The following is a 13,544-nucleotide window of genomic DNA, read 5'->3' as shown; positions in this document are numbered from 1 at the left end:
TGGGCATTCTGGGGTTCAGAAGTATTCAAGGCAATCCTATTTTCAAACGTTTTGTGATGTTAGCTCAATTTTGGAAATGTCATAATTTTCACCTTGCATTTCACTATATTCAAAAACAAAAGTTTAAACGACAACAAGGTTGTAAATTGGCAGAGCAAAGCAAGAGAAAAACCCCTGCAATAGATATTTTGAAAATGGGTGAATTTAATTGACATCGACTTCCATTTTCAATTGGTAATACACATTTAGGGACAGGGATCACCTACTTACTCCCATCTGAGCTGGCATTTATATGTAAAATTACATGGATACCCTTCTCCCTTCCATGTGGGTTAGGACTACACTTGATACACCCAACAATGCAAGAAACCTCACTGTAACATCAGATAACCTTCTTGCACTCGGTCTACAACACAAAAAAGAAAACCACAATAGCTGCTGTGCTTACATAGAGTTTTGTGTCATCATAAAATCCAAACCCGTCCTTGAGCAGGGCAGTGATATATGTTAGATCCATGCAGAGGAAGGGACTGCCTGTTGTCACCCTTATTTAGGTCGTCACATACTGCAATATAAAGAGATCATCATAAGCACTGCAAGTAAACACCACATTGAATTATACTTGGACTGTTCAGAGTGACTACAAACAATCAGTTGTGTAACATACATCACAGATAGTCATCTTCCTGTGCCTTCACATATACACGTTCATGCTAAAGTATAACGATGCAAATTATGGGAAAGGGCCAGTTGGTCTAATTGGTCCATGTGAGCCCCCGCTCATCTTAATCTAACCCTATCAGCATATTCCTTCATGTGTATCGTCTAGCTTTCTTGTACTAAGAATCAGAGCGGAAAAAGTTGTTTTACTGATCCTTGTACCTTCTATTACCCGTGTACCCCTCCAATGCCCGTATCCTAATTATGGAATTTAGAACAGTGTACAGCACCTGGAATGTACGAGTGAAAAGCTCAGCTTAGCTTTGATTTCCAAAGCATCAATTACGATGTTCTAAGTTTTACACTTTCTTGCAAATTTAGGTTTTGCTGCTTTTTTGTGGAGCAATCCTCAAACTAGTTTCAGTTTCGATATAAAAGCTCAATCGCCTTAGATACCTTGAGCCTACTTGACCATTCAATAAGATCAGAACTTATCCGACCATGGCCTCAGCACTTTCCTGCCTGTGCCCTGTAACCCTGCACTCCCCTTTAAAACAAAAATCTCTCTATTGCACAGTCATGGAGTTACACAACACGGAAACAGGCCCATCAGCCCAACATCCATGCCGACCAAAATTTTACCCGAGGTTAGTCCCATTTGCCTGTGTTGGCCCATATCCTCTAAACTTTTACTATCCACGTACCTGTCCAAATGTCTTCTAAGCATTTTAATTTTATCCACCTCTACACCTTATCTGGCAGCTTGTTCCATATACCCACCACCCTGTGTGTGAAAAAGTTGCCCCTCAGGTCACTTTTAAATCTTTCTCCCTCTCACGTTAAATCTATGACCTCTAGTTTTAGACTGCCCCTACCCTGGGAAAAAAACTGTGACCATTCATCATAACTTTACCCCATCACCCTTCAATATATTCAATCATTCTGCCTCCATAGCTCTCTGGAATAGAGAATTAAGAACTCACCATTCTGAGAAGTTCTACATCTCTGTCCTGAATGGGCACCTGTTATCCTGAAATTATGCCCTCTAGTTTTAATTCCATCAGAAAGGGAAAGGTTCCGCATTCACCCTGTTGTTCCCTCAGATGCTCCATGTTTCAATAACCTCACCTCTCGTTTTCTAAACTATGGTAAGTATTGGCCTAACCTGTTCATAAGACCAACCCTTCATTCCAGGAATTGGTCCCACCACCCAACCTCTGCTGCCTCCAATACAAATATATCCAGCCCCTAAATAAGGGGACCAAAACTTCAGCAGTGGTTGTACCAACCCCTCTACACTTGCAGCGACTTCCCTACTTTTATATTACATTACAAACCCCTTCTCTAGTACAGGGCAGCAGCCATTTGCATTTCTAAATAATCTTTATGCCGACTTCATTTTCATGTACTAGGACAGTCAGGTCCCTTCATACCACGGCATTTAATTTTTTTTAAGCGTTTACATAGAACAGTACAGGACGGAGCAGGCCCTTCGGCCCACAATGTTGTGCTGATGTAGCTAATCCCTCCTACCTACAGAATACCCATATCCCTCCATTTCCTCTCATTCACATGCCCATCCAAGCCCCTCTTAAAAGCCCCCAATGAATTTGCCTCCACCAACCTATCAGGCAACGCATTCCAGGCATCCACCACTCTCTGAGTAAAAAAACTTACCCCTCACGTCTCTTCTGAACCTACCCCCTCTCACCTTATATGCATGCCCTCTGGTATTGGATCGCTCAATAATGGGAAAAAGATATTGTTTGTCCACCCTATGCCCCATAATTTTATACACTTCCAACAGATCTCCCCTCAGCCCCCGCCGCTCCAGGGAAAAGAGCCCAAGTTTGTCCACCCTCTCCTGATAGCACACGCCCTCTAATCCAGGCAGCATCCTAGTAAAACTCCTCTGCACTCTCTAAAGCCTCGACATCCTTCCTATAGTGAAGTGACCAGAATTGCACGCAATACTCTAAATGCGGCCTAACCAGAGTTCTGTAGAGACGCTTCATAACTTCTTGACTCCTGTATTCAATACCTCGATTTGTCTCCATTCAAGCATTATTCTGCTTTTCCATTCTTCCTACCAAAATGATAACTTTGCATTCCCCAAATTATTTGTCAGCCGCCAAGTTTTTGCACACTTACTTAACCCGTCTCTTTACATCATCCTTGCAATTTGTTTTCCCATCTGCCTTTGTATTGTCCTGAAATTATCCTCATCTACTATACATTAAAATTATTCACCTGGAACTACTCCACACCGAAGCAAATTCCATATTATTAATAATCACTTATTATCTGTGGTACATACTCCGCCAGTATTTAGATCTTCACTATAGAAGACAGAACAGTACAGCACAGGGACAGGCCCTTTGGCCCATGGAGTCTGTGCCGACCATGATACCAATCCAAACTAATCCCACCTGCCTGCACATGGCCTATATCACTCCACTCCCTGGCTGTTCATGTGCCTGTCTAAATACCTTTTAAACACTGCTATTGTACCTTTGTTCACCGTGACACCCTATTCTAATTTTGTAATAGGTCACCTCTCACCTTTCAAGAGGAAAAAAAAGTTGTTTACTGATTCTTGTACCTTCTATTGCCCATGTACTTCTCCAAAGCCCATTTCCTAATTATGGAATTTAGCACAGTGTACAGTACCCGGAATGTACAAGTGAACATAGAACAATACAGCACAATACAGGCCCTTCGGCCCACCATGTTGTGCCGACCTTTTAAACCTCGCCTAAGACGATACTAACCCCCTTCCTCCCACATCCCTCTTTTAAATTCCTCCATATGCTTATCTAGTAATCTCCTGAATTTGACCAATGTACCTGCCTCCACCACCGCCCCAGGCAGCGCATTCCATGCCCCAACCACTCTCTGGGGTAAAAAACCTTCTTCTGATATCTCCCTTGAACTTCCCACCCATTACTTTAAAGCCATGCCCTCTTGTATTGAGCATTGGTGCCCTGGGAAAGAGGCGCTGGCTGTCCACTCTATCTATTCCTCTTAATATTTTGAAAAGCTCAGCTTAGCTTTCATTTCCAAAGCATCAAATACAATGTTCCAAGTTTTACACCTCCTTGCAAATTTAAGTTTTGTTGGTTTTTTTTTAATGGAATAATCCTCAAACTAGTTTCAGCTTCAAAACAAAAAACTTGGCAGTTCAAGGCTAATTCACAACGTTACATGGAGTAACATATTTCCATTAAATGGTTGCAAAAACTGGTATCAATTTTAAACAAATAATTCCCACCGATGGAGCTTTCTGTTCAATTGGGATTACTGGTATATCTCTTCTCTCTCGTTCCTGAAAAGCTAGTAGAACTCTCAGTTGTCCCTATCGTGTCTGAGACGACAAGTATTCTGTTTGCTTTTTTAATCGCTCTGTCAGGAGATCTACCTTTGTGGGTGTGTGGAAGTGCACTCTAACTTTCTTATGTTCCTCTACACTTCTCAGTATCCTACTGTTTGTGTAATTCCTTGCCCTACAACCAAGTGCACTATGTCACACTTGCATGTGATGAATGCTCGTCTAATCCTCCTTGCCAGGATGGGCAGTAAGGAGCCACCTGAGATCTGCTTCAGTCTGGATAAGTGGAGGTAACGCACTGAGTGCAAACCTTCTGCAAGGCTACTGTCAAAGAACTTCCCCAATTCAGAGAATAAAAACGGTTACCTTCTTCTGCTTTTATTTTGAAATCCTTCACAAGTATAACACCACCCTTTTCATGGTCTATATAAAAGAAAAACAGAAAGCTTTTGGTCACGGCCAAATGAAAATTAGACAAGACCTCATATTCCGCCTGGACAAGCTCCAAACTGGCGGCACGTTCATCAAAAACTTCCAGTAACTGCTCTTCCTCTGTCCCTTCCCCCCCACCCCCATTTTTCTTTTGCTCTCTCCTCTCCTGATCCAAACGGCCCCCATCACCCTATGTCTCCCCTCTCCCGCCCTCTCAATCAGCCCATCAGCCACACACTCCTCCCACTGGCTCCTGTCCCCACCTCCCTCCCTTCATTCCAGCTCCACCATCCTCTCCTCAGATTCTGTCACCCACGTCAACCTCCCAGCTTCTGCCATAATTCCCGCCCTCACCTGCCTATCACTCCCCCCCCACCTGGATCCACCCATCGCCCGCCAGTTTCTCGCTCCACCCCTCGCCCCCACCATCCTTTTTACACCGGCTATCTCCCCTCCTTCTTTCCAGTCCAGATGAAGGGTCTCGACCCGAAACGTCGACTGTCCATTTCCCTCCATAGTCGCTGCCTGACCCGCTGAGCTCCTCCAGCGCTTTGTGTGTTGCTCCAGATTCCAGCATCCGCAGTCTCTTGCGCCTCCAAAATGGCTTTCAAAACTGGTTTCTAAAGTATGCAGAAGAACTAAAAAAGCAAAACATTCCTTTACTCACCAATTATTCCTGCATCCACTGCTCGATCATAGTAGTAAGAGAAGGCATAGAAACTCCTTGTTTTGATTTCATCTTGTTGATCGAGTTTCTCCTGTATCACCTTGATGACTTCAGTGTAGCAGGACTGGAAGCTGGAGGGAACTGAGATTACAAACACGATTCTACTTACACATGCTGTCTGACTGAGAGGGTGGTTGCATTTTACCACAGAGCTATAGAATTGTTTTTCTCCTCTCTTTGGAGGTTGCAGAGGAACAAATAAAAACACGCAAAGGAACATCCGCACAGCAGATTGACGGGGCAGCATTCAGAAATTGGAATCTTGGTTGGAACTTTCCTTCCCTGACCTGGAGCACAGAACAGTGGTTCCATAGATCTGAGCATAAAATAATCCATGCCTAAAACACTAAGGTAGTAGTTACAGGGCGCAGCACAATCACAAGTGTAGTCAAGATAAGCACCTGGTTTATGACGAATGTAAAGTATTCCATATATATATTAAATATATATATTTAAAGAGCTGGGATACTTTGGTGATTGCAAAGGATAAATATCAGTCCAAAAAAAAACCCATGAACACTGCGGTTTGGGGGAGCTTGCTGTGCACAAATTGGGCTGCTCTTTTAACAGCAAGGTAAAGTGCTTTGGGACATGTGAAGTTGTGAAAGGGACTATAAAAATGCAAATCTATTTTTCCTTCAGTGATGAAGAAATGGAGCACTAACCAGGAAGTGGTCTTCATTAATATAGCACAGTCCCACAACTTCTTTCTTTTTAAGACACAGAACATCTGACAATGTAGGGAGAGGTTTCTCGGGTCATACCGAAGGCATTCTTAAAGTGGAATACAGATCAAGGATTCAGTTCTGAAATAGCTGAGATGATAACAGGAATCCAAACCCATGTAGTTTTATGCACGTTACCTAAACTAATTCTACTTTTGCACTTTGCCCAATTGACATCAGGTTACAAAAAGATCTCTTTAAAAAGTAAGATGTATCTTTTGAATCATGTGGACAAGAGAATTTGACCTAATGTGATACACTGACCAACCAGTGCCATGTAAAAAGGGGCACGGGAGATATAGGTAAACACACGAAGCAAAGGGCCTTACTAATGTATTGGGTACACACTGGACATTCTGAGTAAAGTCCTGAGTTCACCATGGCATGCAGCTTTATTCAATTATCTGGCAACACAACCTTTTGAGATTGAGTCAATATTTCATGGACATTCATCTTAAGAGAAAATTGAGTTCTGTGCAGACCAAGGGTTGACTGGCTAAGTGTTCCCTACCTTCCTTCATTCCACCAAACTTATAGTTGACGCCACTGAATTTCCATTCAGCCTTCAGGAACGGTGGTAAACATGAACTTCTGTACCTTCTGCTCTCATCTGCCGAAAGGAAGAATGGCTTTTAGAAGTACATAACAAGAAATTTAAAAAAATCAAAGATACACAGTGGAGATATTCCAGATTTTAAATTATCCATGTTAAAGGGAAGGACTTTATTACTGAACATCACATGTGAATAACAAAAAGAAGATTGGGGCTCTGAGGACTAACCCAATGGCATCCTTACAGTGGAACTTTGATCAAGTCCTCATTCAGTCCGGAACAGCTGGACCTCATGCCAAACGCAGCCAAATGGGACTAGCTCAGGTAGACAACTTGGTCAGCATGGAAGAGTTGGGCCAAAGGGCCTGTTTCTGTGCTGTATATCTCTATGACTCTATGACCAGGGAAGCACATTGACCATCATGGAAACCAACTCCATCCACAGTTCTTCCGTCCCACCATAAGGGAAGAACAGTGACACAGGAGAAGCTCTTTTGTACAAATATCACTCCTCTTTATATTTGGATTTCAGGAGGTTGGGGGAGCAGAGGGGGGGGGTCATCTGGTGCTCACATGGCATCATAAACTAGATCCATGAGAACGTTGCTTTGGTAATATAATCACATAATAGAGATAGTTTCTACTCAAAAAGAAATTCAGGTAAGGAATTACTGTTTTACAGAACAAATGGAGAAAGAGAGACCTCTGCAATTTCCATGCACAAGGTCAAGTAGAAGAAAGACTAAGAACCTCAATTTCAGAATTAGTCCAGCGTCCCCAATAACTCAAGTCACAAGTGAGGCAGGTGGCTCAACACGGGCCAGACTAGGGAAGTTCTAGGTTTACCTCCCAGTCCATAAAGATAATCTCAGCTGGGGAGATGGTGGGGCCTACAGTTAAGCCCAATTTCTCTCACTAAAAGAGAAATTGCTAGGAATACTTGGCAGGTCAGGCAGCATCGTAGATAGAAAAATGTCAGCTATATCCCTTCACAGATGCTGCCTGACCAGAGTATCCCAGCATCTGCTCTTTTCATAGATTTTCAACAGCTGCAGCTTTTTGCTCTTCAACTTCCTTCCTGTTGAGTAGGGGGAAATCGGGAAACATTTCCTAGTGATGATCATTCGAAAGCATGACAATGAAGAATTTTATCAAGAGCATGACTGGGTTTGCCTTCATTATGTTTGTGACATGATATTTAAACAACTGTCCAGAAGTTCTTGTATTGCTCCCAGAGCAGGATTCTTCCCTGTAGTGTAAATGGGATAGATCCTAGAGCACTGGGAACCTGCATGTAAAATTACGTTATCAGGAAGTTTATAATCTCTTCTTCCTCTTCAGAACCCTATTCAAAGACAACTTTACCTGGATTCAGAATTTATTGATCCAGGGAAAGAAATGACATGGGTAGAAGTCTAGCACCTGATATCTTTATTTAAATTATACAATCAAAAAGTCTTTAATAATCAAAATTTGACCGTACATACCTTTTGCTTCCAGTGCTCCCAGTACGGCCAGTCTTGCTACTTTCAATCCAAAACCCAAATAACTAATAGTCAAGAATATGGAAAACATCAAAATCTTTTGCAAAATCTCAGATAAGAATATCATAATTCACAAAATTGTTGCTAAAATATTTAAGGAAACATTACAAATATATAATTTCATTTCTATACAAAGCAGACAAAAATAATTTCTTTCAAAGTCAAAATCAAGTTTATGTACGCACACGTATGTACATGTGTGCACAGGTGCAATGAAGAACTTACTTGCGGCAGCATCACAGGCACATAGCGTCAGATAAGCAGCATTCACAAGAAAAAAACAAATTAAACATAAATTATACACAATTTTTACAAGAAGGAATACAACTACAAAAAAAAAGTTCATTTTAGTGCAAAGTGGTCATAGTGTTGCTCAACTGTAGTAATTAGAGTTCTGCCGGTTGGTTCAAGAACAGAATGGTTTAAGGGAAGTCGCTGTTCTTGAACCCTGGTGGTGTGGGACTTCAGGCTTCTGTACCTCCTGCCCGATGGTAGCTGCGAGACGATGGCATGGCCCGGATGGTGGGGATCCATGATGATGGACGTTCCCTTCTTGAGGCAGCGCCTCCTGTAGATACTACTGATGGTGGGGAGGGATGTGCCCGTGATATATTGGGCAGAGTCCACTACTCTCTGCAGCTTCTTATGTTCCTGCACATTCGAATGGCACCAGTCCATGATGCAACCAGTCAAGATTTCACTTGTTTGAGAGGGAAAACTTTCACTTGTTGAGAGGGAATAATGAACCTGGTGGTATTTTACCAGTCTTACTGTAGGTGGACCAGTGCCCCATCAAGAGTTGTGAAAGATATACACACTCCATTGTATGGAAAAGAGCTTGCTGGCAGGAAACTCCTGTGTTCAATCCCTGGTCTAAAATGGCATGGTTATTTGTGGGAACAATCTGTCCCTGGGTGGAAAGGCAAAAGTAGGATTTGTCAATGGTTAAGATAACTACCACAAAACAGATCCTGAACTTTAAGGGATTGCGAAAATCTGACAGCAGCCACTAGTTGAGCCAATCAATGGCAGGAAACCCAAACAGATCTCAGCTCAATGCAATCAGAGATCATGAGTTCTGCTTCTCGTTAACATTTACAAGAGACCCAAGGCTTGGTTTAGGTGGGCAATCAAGAAAACCTTCTGACTTAGAAATTGGGTGGGAATAGATCACAAATTTTCTTTGGGATAGGATCAAACGTGTGTCTTTGCCCCATCTTCTATCTAGAAACACTGTAATTAGAAACTTCACCACCAATGCACAGGAACGCAAGAGGCCGCAGAGGGCTATAGACTCAGCCAGCTCCATCACGGGCACAACACTCCCCACCATTGAGGACATCTTCAAGAGGCGGTGCCTCAAGGTGGCAGCATCCATCACTAAGGACCTTCACCACCCGGGACATGCCCTCTTCTCGTTACTACCATTGGGGAGGAGGTACAGGAGCCTGAAGACCCACATTCAATGATTTAGGAACAGCTTCTTCCCCTCTGCCATCAGATTTCTGAATGGTCCATGAACATTACCTCATTATTCCTTTACTTCCTGCACTATTTATTTATTTTTATAATTTATAGTAATTTTATGTCTTTGCACTGTACTGCTGTCACAAAACAACAAATTTCACGTCATACAAGTCAGTGATAATAAACCTGATTCTGACCAAAGCACAGTAGCAGCAGTTTGTACCTTCCACAGGATACACTACAGCAACTACACCTCAAGGACTGCAGCAGTTCAAGGTGGCAACTCACCACCACCTTCTCAAGGGCATCTTGAGATGGGCAATTAAATGCTGGCTCAGCCTGTGAAGCCCACATCTCTTGAATGAATATATAAAAAACAATGCTTTTTACATTTAGGTCTAAGTCATTAACATGGATTACAAAAAGCTGGGGACAGAGTACTAAGCCCAGAGGAACTCCACTGAAAACAGGCTTCCAATCACAAAAGCACCCAATTACCATAAAAGACCAAAAACAGATGCGATTCTTCTGGCTCTTCACTCTGCTCTTTCCATCTGGACAACAGGAATTCATACATCAGGCTGCTGTTCATCGACTACAGCTCGGCGTTCAACACAATCGTCCCATCCAAACTCAGCATCAAGCTTCAAGACCTGGGCCTCTGCAACTGGAACTTCGACTTCCTCATCGGCAGACCTGTCAGTCAGAATTGGTAAGAACATCTCCCCCTCGCTGACCATCAGCACAGGTGAACCTCAAGGCTGCATGCTTAGCCCCCATTCTACCCCCTACACACATGACTGTATGACTAAGCACAGCTCCAACGCCATATACAAATTCGCTAACACCACTGTTGTTGGATGAACCACAGGTGGCAATGAGGCAGCTTACAGGAGCGAGATGTCACCCGGTTGAGCAGTGCCGCAACAACAACCTCTCTCTCAACATCAGTAAAACTAAAGAGCTGACTTTAGGAAGGGGAAGGAGGGTGGACACGTGCCAGTCTACATTGGGGGATCGGTGGTGGAGAGAGTCAGCAGCTTTAAATTCCTGGGCATTAAGATATCAGATGACCTGTCCTGGACCCAGCACACAGAAGCAATCACAAGGTTAAGGAGGTCCTGCATGTCACTGAACACTAACTGACTTGTACAGATGTACTGTTGTAAGTAACTTGACTGGTTATATCATGGTCTGGTACAGCGATTCAAATGCACAGGAACACAAGAAGCTGCAGAGAGTAGTGGACTCAGCCCAGTACATCACAGGCACACCCCTCCCCACCATCGGTAGTATCTACAGGAGGCGCTGCCTCAAGAAGGCAATATCTTTTATCAAAGATCCCCACCATCTGGGCCATGCCATCTTCTCGCAGCTACCATCGGGCAGGAGGTACAGAAGCCTGAAGTCCCACACCACCAAGTTCAAGAACAGCTACTTCCCTTCAACCATTCGGTCTTTGAACCTCCAGCACAACCCTAATCACTACATCAGTACAGCAACACTATGACCACATTGGCAACTTTGCACTACAATGGACTTTGTTTTTTTTGTTCTAATTGCATTCTTTCTTGTACAATTTTGTATAATTTGTTTTTCTTGTGAATGCTGCTCATATGATGCTATGTGTTTGTGATGCTGCTGCAATAAGTTTTTCATTACACCTGTGCGTACATGTACTTGTGCATATGACAATAAACTCGATGACTGTTTTTAAAAACTTTTTGCTTCCTGCCACTAAGCCAAATTTGGATCCAATTTGTCATTCCCCCTTAGATCTGCCTGTCACCTTTGCTAAAATCTATGTAGACTATACCAAAAGATAATATTCTCATAAATGCATACCGTGACTACATCTTTCATCCTTAATCCAGTTTGTAGTAAACACTGAATCAAGTTCAAACACATGATGTCTCAGACAATCACACTCAATAAACCTTTAAATTGATTACCTGTACTAACAACAAAAATATAGGACTTGCCTTGAACTTGTACTGCTATCAATTTTCTTCAACAAATAAACTACACTTAACACTAAATAATCATCTATGGAACCTATAGTGTAAAGACTATTGAAAGACTAGTGTTAGGAACCAGACCTGTGGCTGTACAGTTTGTAGGAACTGTTAAACATCTCAAATGAATTGATATATTCTTCAGGGGCAGCACGAAGTGTACTCTGCAAGAATGAAAAAAAATACATTTAAGTTCCCATGTTAACGTTCTTTTCTCAGTTCTTTAGGATGTATGCTATTTCGGCAAACTGATAGCTTATCATGAACATAATTTTCCCCGAGGTGAACTCACTTCCACCAGGATAGAATGCAGAAGATAGAACAGTCTAGCACAGGAACGGGACCCTTCGGCCCAGGCACATCTGAGCCAGTGTTGTGTAAGTCTAGGTTTGAATCAAACCCATGTTGGAGAGTCACGAATACATGGTGTACAGTGTTAAGACCAAGATGAGAAATTAGAATAAAAATAGGACTAGACTTGTTTTTTTAGCCTGGAAAACATTGAGGTGAGTGTGGTAAAGATGGGATTACTTGACATCCAAAGAAGTTATTACAACTTGCATTGATGGGAAAGACTCTTTTTTTTTACAGGGAAATGAAATAAAACTTTCTGTTAGGTGAACCATTATTCAGTTGTTAGCTTTGTCGTCTAAAATTAAGGAAGTTTTGGGTTTAAGGCCCTCTACAGAAACTTGGGCACAAAACCTAGTTGACATCTAGTGCAGTAGTGAGGGAAAGCTGATGAAAATCTTATTTCACAATCTGTTGTCTCCAACAGACAAATAAAATCATGGCTAGTCTTCCATTCAACATTGGTATATACTTAATGTTTTACTAGTTGTCTTTAATTGCACAAAACTATAATATAAATTACAGAATAAGATAGCAGGTTGGGCTGAATGACTGGATAACAGAATGTGGGTGTTAGTGGACAGCGAGGCTGACTGGACAAGCACATCTATAACTGATGGCTCCAACTTGAATCCCTCCAACTGAAAGTCATTGGGCTGAAGTGGAAGTTGGAGACATTATGACATGTGAAAGGAGGAGGAGTTTTTGGTCAGCTTGCTTAAGACCAAAGTCATACCTGGCAAATACGTGCAGGATCAGAATGGGATTAGTTTAACTGATACTGTTTAGAGTAACGGGAGCCCAACTGAGATACAGAATGAGGAAATGTAGAGCTGATCTATTCAACAGATACAACATATCTGCTACTTTGTGGGTTTGTGAGGGCAAGGATAAAGACTGATCAGTAGAACAGAAAGAACTGCAACCTCTGTAGCAGGATGCTGTCTACGGAGATCTACTTTGGATCTTAAAGAAGAAATAAGTGGTAAGAGAGTACTGCAAACCTAAGTAAATTTGGAACTCGTATTCATGACATTTAATTAATTATGGACAGGCACAGAAAGTAATTAAGAAGGTTAATGGCATTCCAGCCATTATATATAGAAGACCAGAATACAAGGGAACAGAAATAGTTCAACATATATGAAAGGTTTCAAAGCAGTGGTTAGTTGATACCATGAGCAATATACCTTAGGGAGGATATTTTGACCTTGGGGGGAGTGTAGCATAGATTTACCAGAATGATACCAGAATACCAAAAAGTTAAATTTGGAAGGTTTCAAGATAATAAAAGCAAACCAACAGGATAGACAGAGAGGAGACAAACAGGCAGGGTTATAGAGAGAAACCATTTCCACTAACTGGGAAGTCTAGGACCAGAGGAAATTATCTAAAAATTAGGGCCAGGCCTTTCAGGAGTGAAACAGTTTCAGAGGGGTGGTAGAAGTCCATAACGTTCTCCTGTAAATGGCTAAGTCTTAGGTACTTACCATTCTCAGATTTTAAATTACCTTTGGTTGACCAGACATCAAGGAAGATAGGGCAAAGCCAGGTAAATGGAGTTGGGTCACAAGTCAAACACAATTCATTGAATAGGACTAGAGGCTCCAGGAGCTAAATGGTTCACTTGTTTTTCTATTGAAATGTTTATGTCACCTGTCCATATGAATGCCAGTGCTATACACTTCAGTAAGTGAAAATCTGCATCACATCAGGTATAGGACTGCTCTTCCCCCACACCC

General features: G+C 42.1%; 1 protein-coding gene across 1 annotated transcript in view; it reads right to left on the bottom strand.

Moving 5' to 3' along the window:
* Positions 1-13,544, bottom strand: part of entpd5a (ectonucleoside triphosphate diphosphohydrolase 5a) — a 112,837-nt gene that overhangs the window by 1,874 nt on the left and 97,419 nt on the right. The window contains 7 exon segments of the mRNA XM_052010522.1: positions 449-544; positions 546-565; positions 4,355-4,411; positions 5,088-5,228; positions 6,384-6,482; positions 7,913-7,974; positions 11,536-11,615. Of these exon segments, the coding sequence (XP_051866482.1) occupies positions 449-544; positions 546-565; positions 4,355-4,411; positions 5,088-5,228; positions 6,384-6,482; positions 7,913-7,974; positions 11,536-11,615 (555 nt within the window).

Source organism: Pristis pectinata, chromosome 1, assembly GCF_009764475.1.
Source record: "Pristis pectinata isolate sPriPec2 chromosome 1, sPriPec2.1.pri, whole genome shotgun sequence".
NCBI classification, from domain to species: domain Eukaryota; kingdom Metazoa; phylum Chordata; class Chondrichthyes; order Rhinopristiformes; family Pristidae; genus Pristis; species Pristis pectinata.
The sequence above is the reverse complement of the archived record's forward strand: the minus strand, read 5'-3'. Positions and strand labels throughout refer to the sequence as shown.